At 43.1% G+C, this 12,758-nt stretch overlaps 2 protein-coding genes across 2 annotated transcripts; one reads left to right on the top strand and one right to left on the bottom strand.

Moving 5' to 3' along the window:
• Positions 1–664: 664 nt before the first annotated feature.
• On the top strand, positions 665–1,369 carry LOC131281507 (uncharacterized). The gene is made up of 2 exons (XM_058310840.1): positions 665–876; positions 957–1,369. Exons 1-2 carry the CDS (start codon positions 726–728, stop codon positions 1,199–1,201), a joined length of 396 nt encoding a protein of 131 aa, XP_058166823.1. The 5' UTR covers positions 665–725; the 3' UTR covers positions 1,202–1,369.
• A 2,699-nt stretch (positions 1,370–4,068) lies between these two features.
• LOC131289630 (F-actin-capping protein subunit alpha) lies at positions 4,069–11,747 on the bottom strand. Its single transcript, XM_058318929.1, has 3 exons — positions 11,609–11,747; positions 10,601–10,967; positions 4,069–4,826 (listed from the first exon to the last, which is right to left on the bottom strand). The coding sequence occupies exons 2-3, from the start codon at positions 10,845–10,847 to the stop codon at positions 4,204–4,206; spliced, it is 870 nt and encodes a 289-aa protein (XP_058174912.1). The 5' UTR covers positions 10,848–10,967; positions 11,609–11,747; the 3' UTR covers positions 4,069–4,203.
• Positions 11,748–12,758: the final 1,011 nt, after the last annotated feature.

Genomic DNA, 12,758 nt, shown 5'->3' with positions numbered 1-12,758 from the left:
AAAAATAACAAATTAACAAATTATACGCTCGACGAACGATTACTACGAACGGGAGCGAAATTGTGGCATAGTTGTTCTTCATGGGTATATGATAGTATACAACTGGGGGAGTTATTTTTCCTTCTTCTTTTTATACGGAAAAATCGCACGCCCTCCGTATGGAAGATTAACGCACGCGGTTACTCAAGTTTATAAAATAACACGATTGGACAACATTTAAGAGACGGAGAACCAAAACCCTCGGTCGGAAAGAAGAGCGAAACAAACGGCAACAACAAAACTCTATGAAAAGTATATATATATTGAAAATAAACATGCTATGTATATGAGAAACGAAAACAACCCCGGAAAAACATGCCTGTTCAACATCTTCAAAATGATAAGGAATGGAAAGAAACATGTTTTTTGCAAGGACTCTGGAAATATAAATAAACTTGTGATTAGAAATAAAACGTGGCTACTTGCGTGCATTATTATGTTTACTCATAACTTTTTTAGTGAACATTCGCATCATGGTCTTTTATTACAAATTCAAATTTCTGGAAAACATCGAATAGACAGTAAGGCATAGTAATTTCATCGGGTTGTCTCCCGGTGCAATTTAACAGCAAATCAAATGAATAAACAAAAACATCTGGTACGTCAAACACCGGCACTTTTCGTAATGCCCCTTTTCTGAGTGTTCGGTACATTTTTTAGCTATTTTCTTAAATTTCCACTTCGAGATGGTATCTATGAAAACTCTCGCGAAAACGGCCACCTATATTGCTGTCGGTGGCATTACGGCGGCGCTGATAATGAAGGTAAAACTAGAGGACAAGATACGCAGGCAACCATACTACAAGGAATCGCTCAAGCTACTCCGGTCTCATCCAGGTGACTTGCTTAAACTAGTCCCACCTAATCGTTTTAGCGGAATTGCCTTACTAGAAAAGTTCCATTTTTTTTTCTTCCAGGTGCTATCAAGCTACTCGGTGAACCAATCAAAGACCTAAGCTTTGATCTGGGAGAAGAAACGAAAAAGTTTGGCGGTGGGAAAATCGACAGCTTCGCCATACCGGTAAAGGGATCCAACACCCGAGGGAAGTACTACTTCTGGGCGGAAATGATTGATGACCAGTGGACTATCAAACGAGCCGAATTGGAGCTACAAAATGAGCCCGACCGAAGACTTCTAATAAGGGCGGCAAGTGACGCATAATAATTCTACGCAGAAATAAAGGCGTTTGTATAGTGTACTAGTTCTAAACAAATTGATGCGCCTTGCAGGGATTGGTTTATGTAATTTATATTGTAGTTTATTATTGAATTTTATGTACAAATTTGGCAAATATTAAACGATCCAACCACTACTTATAGTCAAAGAGGAACTGGTAATCGAAAAGGTTTTTTATGAATTTTATTTAATTTTATATATTTTATTGTAATAATAATTAAATATACAGTTATTTCATTAATTTTCACTTTTACTACGAACCTCCAGCATTCGCGATCTAATGTCCGACGATCTTGTCGCGCGCGCGCACAAGTTACTTCCCTATATACGTGCTTGTTTAGCGTTTGTCGTGCTTTGCATATGGTCTTACTTAGTGTTTGCTCTTGCTGTTTGATTTAGTGTCATACTTATTTTTCTTCGAGGGTTTCCGTTGTTTCCTATTTCCTATTCCTATGGTCTTGCAGGCTTTTCACACGTGTCTGTGTTTTCTAATTCTCTGTTAATTCGGTTTCCAATTCGTCACCTGGCTGGTCGACCACCTTTAGCTTTTTTGTCTGTTTGAATTCTACCTTCACTTTTCCTTGCCACTATACCACACTACGTGTTTACTCATATCAATCTCAAAGTGTTAACCTCTTTTCGCTAGTCTACTAATGCTTGGTTTAGATTTTTCTTTTATTTGCATTTTGGCCTCCATCTTTGTCAATATGATCCGATATCATACAACCATAGCGTTGTTCTCACCAAATTAAAACAAACTGGTACCAGTTGGACAAGTAGGCCAACAAAAAAAAAACATGTCCCATACTTAATCATATCTCTATCGTAAGCTTCACTTCAGTAGGCGCAAAGGAAATACAGTTTGTTTTCTTCCAAGTTTTTTTTTTGTTTGCAAAATTAACCAAACACACTTAACGGTGGTATCGACATGGTTTAAACTTATAAAGGAGCGAAGCTTCAATCGTAGCGTACCCTTTACTAAACCTGTTTGTTTTTTCTTGGTTATATTTTTCTTTTCACTCTCTGTTTCGAAAGAATTGCCCTTTCGTCCGGCAGCCTAGCATTATCCAAAAACGCAATGTCTCTACTAAATGCATCAAAAGTACACCTGATATCGGAAACTCTCAGCTTCAGTCGTGTCGCGAGCGATCACGTTCGCGCCATTGTACCTCCTCTGTGTCATCGTTTTACGTAGTATTTTTAAGCGAGCAATAGAGAGTTGGACGAGTGGGTAACAAAAATTGCAAATCAGAGAGAACACGTGCTATTTCGAATTGACATTGGATTAAATGGGTAGAAAAGTTAAAAAAAAAAACTGCACAAAACCAAGATAATAAAGTACGGTGCTGGCCAAACATTACAGGAAGGTGAGACAGAGGGAAAGAGGACTGATCGGTGGCCATGAAAACCTCGTTGCAAATAAGCGAATGTGCGTGATTTGTCTTCGTCCTTTAACGAAGGTAAAGTTGTAACCTTTTTGGGAACCGCGTGGAAACCGAAAAAGGCAACGGTTCGAGCTGGCGACTTTACTTTTAATTTCCTTCATTGGTGCATGTCTGGCGCAATCATACTTTCCCTTTGTATCACTTTCTACGACCGTGACTTAAGACGAATACCGTTACGCAGGTCCCCCGATGGTAAAGGGGTTCATTGTTTGTGGCTGAAGATCATCATCGTTAAAACAAACTAACTTGGGCGCATTAACTTCCTAACGGCTGGAGGCAATGGAGGAAACAGAATTACTATGTCACCAACGGACATGCTTCATATTATACGGCAAACGAATACGTCACTTAAGTCTCGCAACTATTTGCGAACGTGTCGTCGAGGATCGATCAATTTCGTTAACACTGTTACTAGCAGTTCCCTCACTGTATTCGGTTGCTTTATCGACGCCTACTTTATTGCCTTCTTAACAAAATCTTAAGACATCGACCACTGTCTTGGACGTTGCCTAGCGATTCACGTATTAGGAGTGTGGGTAGGTTTTATTACACACTTCCTCCTTGTCGTATCTTTTGGAGAAAACAGCAAAAGATACCAGCGCGCAGAGGCAGGAAGTAGGGATGTGCCCTCATGTTGAAGGGAATCAGTTAAGAGTACGTTCGTTATTGCAACCCCCTGAAGAACACGCTTCGTTTGGCATTGGGATTTCAACCAAAGCTAGTACTGGTTGTTTGCTTGTTTACCTTCGATTGCGCATACTCAATAAGAATGATTTTCCTTGTGATTTTCCTCTCATAAAAAAGGGATCAACATTTGTAAATTATTTCGCCTGTTTCTGCGTGTTTAGCTTTGCTTTATTCCATGCTCTTTTTCGGGTTTTTTCAGTCCTAACCCTCCATCATCCGTCGTTCTCCTTGTGAAGAGAAAGATTGTAAAAAAACGAAACAAAACGAAAACACAAACAAGCTGAAAAGGAGGTCCAACAGGACCTTCCTTGGTTGTTATTCGACACGGCTCGATTGAGCCGACACGGGACAAAACAAATCAATTTCACTACCTACCCGGGCGAAAGATTTAGCGGTATGTAAGTGTGTCCGTTTGTCTCTGCTGGATGTTTGAATACTTTTTGCATTGGCCTGGTTTGTTCGTTCTTCTCTCAGCCCACACGGGAGGGAGAGTAGGGGGAAATAACTGTCGCGCGTATCTAATGTGTGATTGGAGGTTGCAGGATATCCCAACGCACAACTAGGCTAAGTTTAGTAGTGTCTCGGTAAGCTTGTTTCATGTTCTCATCTACCTAGTAACAAAAAGAAAAAGGAGTAAACTAAATCGCGCATTTCCCTCCCCCCTCCATCTGCTTTTTTCCTAACGATCTTTTTTTCTTTTTTGCTCCGATTTTGCTTAGCTCTCCAAGCCCCGTCGTCCCTACCGTTTCAGGGACGCTGCAGCGATGCATTTCATTTGTTGCTCTCGTTTTCCACCATGACCTCACCATGTCCCGCTCCTTCTAATGCTTGTTCCTCTCCCTAGGCGCGCGCGCTCTACTGTGTCTTCAGCTCCTTACCGATGCTATAGGATACTATCTTACTCCAGTCGATTTTCGTCCGCGTCACGGGTAGCTGTCGCCGGAGCGCCTTGAACGTCGTATCGGACATCGTCTGGTAGTTTTCCGATATTGCCGTCTGGTAGTCGTGCTCGCTCTCCTCGATCAGCCGGATGATCTCCTTCGCCGTGTTGGCCTCGTTCGTGATCGGTACCGACTCGCGGCAGTCCTTCGCCGACACGAGCTGCACGTTGCCGTCCTCGTAGTAGTGCACCTGCAGCTTCAGCGAACCCTTCAGCTCGGCCGTACCACCGCCGGTCGCCGGGAACGTGATCGACCAGACCGAGCGCCACCGCCCGTTCCAGAAGTTCTTCGGCTGGAACTGGTGGTCCTCGATGCACACGTTCAGCGTGATCTGCCCGTTCACCGTCCGCCCGTACACCGAGCAGGACCCGTTGCGGTAATGGTTGGCGCTGTAGGTGAGCGTTTCGATGTCCAGCATCGCGCGCCACTGCTCCGACGTGTGGTCACCATCGAGGTTCTGCAGGTCGGTGGCCTCCTTGCGCAGGTGGTCGAACTTGAAGCTCTGCTTGGTGCGTGGATCATAGAAGCGGCCGCCACCTGTTACCGGAGGGTAAGAGAAAACCGTTAGATGTTTTAATATTTCTTCTTGTTCGCCTCCATATCGTCCTAAAATAGTTTCATCCACCACAACACCATCAGTGTACGGGCGCAGAGGACGGTCAATGTCCCAAGTATGTTTTCAAAATGGTCCCCACGTTTGTTTAGCACGTTCTCACATGTATCAGGCACGCAGACGTCCGGAGTAATTGTGTTAATTTGAAACGAAACAAAGAACTACTATTTGTGTAACCAATTGCCCTAAGAAGATTGTCCCCAATAGGAAAAGTATCCGCGTGCTACTGCGTACCCCGGCCATGAATCATCTTTGCTATGCACCGAGAGTTGGTTGGTCATTGCCGACGATATAGAATAAAATTCCCCCTTGAATGCAATGAACTTTCTCTTACCAGGCCCTTAGAATGCAATGCGATTATTTCAACAATGCGTAATACGATACTTTACAATATGATCGTTCACTAACTAGTGTTTCAAGCGTGCTTAAACCTAACAATGGGGATGGACTGTGTGCTCAACAGAAGCGTCAGACGAGACAGTTTCTTACTAGGTCGCCGTAAGGAAAACAAACACACGGACGCACAACTTAATCGTTTAATGTTTCATTGACCCACGGGGCAACCAAACCTAATCGCATCGTAACGGATAAGCGAAGTGACTGGACAGCGCACATCGGTCATATCAAACACGACCCTTGCGTGCCGCGAAGGTGTGGCTTTGACCGGACGAACCTAGCGCCTCGCTTTCGCAGACTTTAATTAGTTATAAGCTGTAGTAAATGTAACAGCCGAGGTGTAAATAACCACGCATTCTAACGTAGTTTGGCTTTCGTTGAACGCGTGGCATAAAATTATACGACCAAACAAAGTGTCCGAAAGCCTATAAAAATAGTTGTACTCCATGCTTGGTACACTAGAGTTTGGTAAGAAAAAAAATCCCTTATCTCCTCCACGAGTCGGGGGTGGTTTTTATGAGCTTGATAATTTCAAAGGAATGATTAAATAAAACTACGCTTTCATAATGATTATTGACAATAATGTTTGTTTCAATTAATTGATTTGTGGGACTTAACTTTCGAGCAATGATATTTTAGTTATGTTTATTATTCACATTAATCTTCCTGCTTCATTATTAAAAGACAAGGATATCTCTTTACCAGTGTTCCAGATGAAATTTTGATGTTTTTCCCGCGGTCCTAATAAACAAAAAATAGTGTGGATGCCTTATTGGAGCTTCTACTAGTTCACTCAGGTTTCAAGAGAAAATAGTTGGTATAACAATAAGTTATAATTAACAATTGGTTTGCTAGGCTCTGTTTTTTCCGTATTTCTCCTTTTATGGGCCGGTTATGAGTGGTATGAAAACATTAACTAGTGTTACATCAAATCCGATTTGGTGCATTTTCATTGCTCCAATTATATGTTCCACAAGATGTTACCAACCACTTCTCGGGCATGCCATTGGATCATCTCTCGATAGAGACCAAAACACGCACCTCTCGCGTAACGTATGCCGTAAACCATGGAAACTTTCACTGCTTATCCACCAGTCGAAAGGGACAAAAATGCGTCAGACAGGGTAGGGAGGGGGGTTTCAAGACAAAACAAGTGGCCGGGTGTTCCGTTGGTTTTCACTCTTTTCACTGCACTAATCTGTGAAAGACACACACATGGCCGATACGGACCTCTTTCCCTGGCAAATGGGGATCGATCGGACTGCGGATTGTGCCCTCATTCCGGCTTTGCGTGGAAGTATTGTTTTTATTGATCGATCTAATTTAAAAAAAGGAATTCAAATAAAGCATCCTATGCGTTGCACCAGTTTCGCTTTCAACCAAGGGTATACATTTATGTTTGTCCATACGACCATTTCCTCCTGCATGGCGAAAAGTAATTTGATATGCTTCGAGAACTGGACCGGTACCTGGGATCAACACGTGCAAACACGTGTGCAAGAAAAGGTGAATTATCTTCTACGCCACCGAAAAACATGAAGCTATCCGACTAGGACTATTACGCGGTTATGTTTCATCGTTAGATTTATCTATTTCAGTTTCAAGCACGTACGTTTTGGCTACATTCGAACATCCAAGCAAAAACCCCATACCAAACCGCACGGTTTCGTTCATGTTTGCTCGATTTTAATTGCCACTAAACAATCACGGATTTTGCGTCAGCCAACCCATGTAGAATAATCAGTTGTTGTTCGTATTTCGTATTGCGTAACCACGCGTGATGAAGTAGTTTTCCAGTACGAAGAAGAAAAAAAAACAACACGATCGACTGTTTCCGCTTTTTAATGAGATTTAACTGAACTCCCATTTCGGCATTACACTTTTCTGATCCATTTTCCAATGAGATCTACCAGTTTTGAGCAAACCTACACGGAATGGAAGGGGATTTTACTTTTGAGATGTTCCGAAAAATCACCAAGATCGGCCAGATGCGTCATCATTGCTCAACTTGCACGATCGTTTTGACCTTGGTTTGCTAGATTTATCAATCCCGTGCAATGTACGGCAATTAATCCTTGTACCAAAAATACATGTCCTCATGTTGAGTTGAGAAATCGTTTCGAATATTCAATAATGGAAAAGATCTGTCTGTTTAAGTTGCGCATAGACGTTTGGGGTGATGGCCTATTTTGCCACGATGTCACAAAAGATTATTATGATTTCCTAACATAATTTAGAATGTATTTTAAACAGATAATTTAGAACTTTTTACGTGTGTTTTTTGTCTAAAAATAAATGCATCAAAAGCAAACAACCTGCTTGTAGTTAAATGGGATAAAGTTAAAGTCCTTCGTTTGGCTGCTAAAGGAAACTCTCCATTCAAATCCGCACACGCTCGAGATGTTCCGCAAAGATCATGCACTAATCGTGATCGTTACCAAACAAGTGACACGGTTTGGTGCCGTCGAAAGGAGGCTCGCTGCTGCAATGGTGGTGACCAGCCTTCGAGCTTTCCTATACTTTTGTTACCTTTTATGGTCCGGTGGCCTGAGTCAGCCGGACGCTCAGTTGCAGCCATTTTCAGTGTCCCGTCGGCACTCTGTCGGGCATTCCTACCAACACTAAGCTGGCTGATAAGGAGCAACTTGACTTAAGGAAGGTGTGTTTGGAAAAATCGTACCGCCATCCCAACGAGTAAGGTGCCGTAACATGGCCGTTAGAGGGTGGTTTTGTCCACACAGTGTCCGTCCGTTTGAAACTGGAACGCAACTAAACGAAACTTATCAAAATGCCAAATTTGCTCGCCTTAGGCTTTCTCGAACCAAGAAACTAAGTGGGAGGCAACTTCGACAGAGCGCGGCAGTTAATCGACTTTAAAATTGTTGCACATGACTGTGCTGCAAAACACATTGAGGGGGAAAAAATAACAGGCCTCACAAAAATATAATATGCCGAAGACCGCCTTGGTCATAATCAGTTTCAAGTTTTCTCAAAGCCAAAATAAGGACACCCTTGTGAAATGGAGTATTTTTCAAATGTAGCCATACTTGGGATAACGTCGCTGAATTGAGGAAATTTGAACATTTAATTTTCCAAAATAATATTTACCACTTGACGTGTACAAGTGTAAAAGAACCCATTGACTGGGGGAATCAAAATTTATAATACAACTGTGGGCGTTTGAAGAAAGTGAAAGTGCTCGCGGCATCGTTTAGGATCAACGGACGCCAACGTCTAGCTCTTCTCCGACTTTTGGGCAACGTGCCAGGATGCAAAAATAAAATTCCCTACGGTAGCGTTAGAAACATGCAAGTAGTGGGAGCAAGCAACACCCCACCACATTCTTCATCAACGGAAGAAATGCCTTCTTTTATCGGTGCCGGTCGTACACATATGCTTCTCAAACATCTTTCCTGTAGGGCGTTGTCCGTTTCCTTCCAATACTTGGCGCGCTGCCGTTATCTTACTTTTCCACACGCCTGAGAGTTATCGGCCGAACCGAAGACCAGCATGAACGACCCGGGCGATCCTACCGAAGAGTGGTGTGTGTTATCGGAACAGCACGCGTATGCATGCGTAAGATTTTGGAGAGAGCGTCACTACCAGCGAAGCAACTGATAACACACTGTGGCTTTACACAACTGTGGTGTTTCGATCGTTGCAAAGTATCGAAAAATGGAAACCTGATTTGCGACAGACTTCCGCCCGTATGAGCGTATGTAGATACCGGATGCGAAGAGTGGAAGATCATCTCTCTTCCTACAGCATGATGTGGTGGGAAGATGGGTCATGATGGGAAGAGAAAAATGAAGGATGGAGAAGCGTATAGGAGGCAGGGCCGAAGAGCCGTCGGGTCAGCAGCAGTCGAGGTGAAACTACGTGCGACGGCGGGAACATGAATGAGCTCATGCCGGTCCAAAACAACCGTCCCGTATCTATGGCTGGATGAGGTAGTCGTTTGGGACCATGACCATGCGTATGATTCATACATCGCGTAATGGAACGAAGACTTGAGGACAGGTTAGATGACGTTGTGAGCAAATGAACATAGTTGATGAATTGTTTCAGTTTTCTCCAGATCGACAACTGATTGTGGTAATTGTGCTCAAAACTATTTTACTTTATACAGGCGTAATTTCGTAAACAAAAGACTAACTCTCGGGGTATTTTAGATTTTTTACCCTGCTAATGCAAGTTTTTAAACCGTGCAGTTCGATCCAGAGTTCAATTTGTTCAAATTCAAAGATAAACTTGCATCATGAAAACCATGGCGCGACTAGTGGCTTCTCTTTTAAACATTTCTAATATTACCATTTTTATCGCATAATGACACACCTATAGACAAACAATCGTATCTACTTTTTTCCTGCTCATCTCTAATCGATTCGATCGTGGTCTAAAATTCCTTATTATTCCATTGGTTCGTTCGATGCGAAATAAATCAGTACAGTTTGCACATGGATCGATATCTTATCGGTGCCAACCGTGCCCTTATCAATTGTCACCCAACGGGTTGATAAAGCATAGGAAGGCAGCTAAAAACATGTTTAAGTGGCTGCCAATATGAATATGATATGCTAGGACATGAAACAAATAGTTGTCTCCTTTCAAACCCCCAACACACAGGTGGATATAATTTTACATCCAATCGTGACGACTTCCTTATTTAGCGGGCCTCAACAAATTGATTTGAAAGGAAATCCTTCATCAGGTTGAGGGGTCCATCGGGGTATGGCACTCTTCTGTTTTTTGCAACCAGCGCCTTCGGTTCGCTGATAACGGATAAGCGTCTTGGTGGGTAGGCGAAAAAGAAAACAGTTACCAATACCGTTGGGTGGCGGCGGTGTTTTCGGGGTCTAGTGGAACCCCATTACAACGGTACGGAGGCCGAGGGACGGGAGTGGAGGAACGGTCTTGTCTGTGTTTAATTCACCATTCCGACCACCCGTGTGCGGGCCCAAACCGTTGATCCCAAAATCTCGATTTTATGGGTTCCTTTTTCCTTCCTACAATCCGATGACGGGTCGTTGCAGTGGGAGCAGCGATACCAGCGGGGCAATTCGTCTTACTGCGCGGAAAGCCGCTGTGACAACGTTTTCTAAAAATACTTTCAACCATCGACGTAATGTATCGGGGGGATCGCACATTTTCATTCAAAACTATTCATGGCGCCCCCGGCATTCGGACGTCGGTTCCGTGGGTTGATTTTATAGCATCGGTCAAGCCTTCCGCAAGAATGTAAGCTCTCGTCGACGGACAGGCGGTGCATTCTCCGTGTGCCCCAAACCATGCGTGCACTTACCGAGATCGTTAAACTCTGTGATCAGCACGGCCAACTCCGAGTTCTCGAGGATGACTGGAGTAAGCTGATCCTTGTTGTACTGGGCGCAGGCGGCACTGGCACCTTCCTTCAGCAGCCGATCGTCGTTCAGCAGTTCGCGCACATCGTTGAACACCTCGTTGAACTCGCCGGGCGGTGCGTGCATCAGGAAGTCGGATGCGATCCGGATCTTGTCCTGATCGCTTATCACATCGTCCACGTCTGCCATTGTGTGCCGCTGTCGCTGTGGATGGTTCCTGTCTGTTCCTGTTCACTCCTGGGGTTCTTCTGCTCCGTCGTCGTTCTTCGTGCGCCGGCAACGTTTCGTTGACACAGCAAGCGCTAGTTGCTGCAGTGCAGAGGGCGAGAATGGACGAAAAATCAAATCGATGCTACGAGTGACGGCAGGCGTACTGAAAGCTAAAACTAAACTTTTCACAATCAATCAACACACAAAACTGCAATGCAATGAAAACGCGTCTGAGACTCCAAGAGTCCTCAGCAGAATGCAGTAATCAAAATGACTAGCTAACATCGAAACGTCAAAATAGGCACCGGGTAACCTGAAACTTTACGTATCGTGAGCGGGAGGGAATAAAATGGTGTTGGTGGTTCATGCGTTCTCGATTTTCTGTCACTGCGATGCACGGAACGCACTTCTGGGTTGGGTGAATTGGCGATGAGTAATAATTTCGTTTTCTTTGCTTCTACCCCCGCGGATTTAACGGCACTTTATGGAAAGTCGACCTTTCTGCCAGATGATCTTGCCACACCTGTACAGCACTTTTTTCTATCCGATCGCTTGATGGAAACGAAATGCACCTGCGGTGGGCTACGAAAATCACATTCCACACCGCATCCGATGCGATCAAATGAACACAGATTCGTGTCAAATAAAGTGGCAATGAATCTTGACTATTTCTTCGCAATCTTCGAGATGCACAGCTTATATCGGCTTGAAACGGCAAACAAAATATCACCAGTACACACCTATTGCCTTCTTTCAGAAGACGACATAAACTAGTGGCGCCCGAGACGTGCCTGTGATCGGTTATTAGTTTTTTTCTGGTTGCAAATCTGCTGTTTTTCACGGAAACTCGAACACCACACCGTTCTTTTAGGGACGATGAAGACGACTGACTGACAGTTATGATGTGGTATATACTCAAGGCATAGATGATACTGGCAAAGGTAGTGATATTTTCTGAAGACAGGCAACTGCCAAACAAAACATCGAAAAACGAGTATTGACACTAGGAAAATAAACAACACGAAAATGTTAATATCATAGAATCTTCATTGAATATTTATTTTATTTAAATATATTTTGTTCTTTTTTATCGCAACAACAGGAGTAAATGCAGACATAGTAAAAGCATAAGAGGAACTGATGCAGATACAACACTGCGGTTGCTATAAACGGTTTTATGGATGAAACCTTTTTTCAAGATTAGAAGCCACAATTTTGAAATGTAAATCAGCACTTATGTTGTTAAAATTGTTTAATTCTGATAGCGATAAAACTTCACAGTGCTCCAGTTTGATTGTTTCGATTATTTAGTCGTTATTTAAGCATGAAATCACGTTTTATCGTTAGAAATTGCAAAGAGCTTTCGCTGATTTCAGCAATTTGACTATCCCATAGTTTGAATTTAAATTTCGCATTCCGCACGATATCAAATAGGTTTGAAATATTCCGTTTAAAACAAGATTGGTTTTTGTGACTACATTTGCAGTATTGTTTTGTTTAGATAGCTTTGGACGATTAACACAATGGAAATATTAATAAAAACTCTAGTAGAATCGAATAGTTCAATAAAAACAATTTTTTTTTTGCTACAAAAATATGTCTGTACTGTGCTAATCCGTTGTGTAGCTAGAATGTATTTGGCTAAATTCAGCTTCACCCTGCGCAGTATGAACGAATTCAAACCGAGGGCCTAAGCTGTCAAAAGCTCTCAAAAGCTTTGCCTGCTGCAATCCAAAATCCAACTACTGCGCCAGTAGTGGTTCAAGTGCCGTCGCAAACGGTCGTGTTCGTAACGGATTCGCGAGTCAACGTGTTCGTCAACCGTATCGGTCGCTTCCCAGCTTAGGTCAGTGACTACTACCATCGATTAGCGATAGTGTGGCATGTTTG

This window comes from Anopheles ziemanni, chromosome 2 (assembly GCF_943734765.1).
Source record: "Anopheles ziemanni chromosome 2, idAnoZiCoDA_A2_x.2, whole genome shotgun sequence".
In the NCBI taxonomy this organism is placed as follows: domain Eukaryota; kingdom Metazoa; phylum Arthropoda; class Insecta; order Diptera; family Culicidae; genus Anopheles; species Anopheles ziemanni.
This window is presented reverse-complemented; position numbering and strand designations above follow the sequence as displayed.

Bases quoted from the DNA above. Each gene is read 5' to 3' on its own strand.
- LOC131281507 (XM_058310840.1), top strand. From the start codon at position 726: ATGGTATCTATGAAAACTCTCGCGAAAACGGCCACCTATATTGCTGTC. The intron at 877-956 runs GTGACTTGCTTA...TTTTTCTTCCAG, and splicing joins GCTACTCCGGTCTCATCCAG to GTGCTATCAAGCTACTCGGT.
- LOC131289630 (XM_058318929.1), bottom strand. From the start codon at position 10,847: ATGGCAGACGTGGACGATGTGATAAGCGATCAGGACAAGATCCGGATC. The intron at 4,827-10,600 runs GTAAGTGCACGC...CTCCGGTAACAG, and splicing joins CACAGAGTTTAACGATCTCG to GTGGCGGCCGCTTCTATGAT.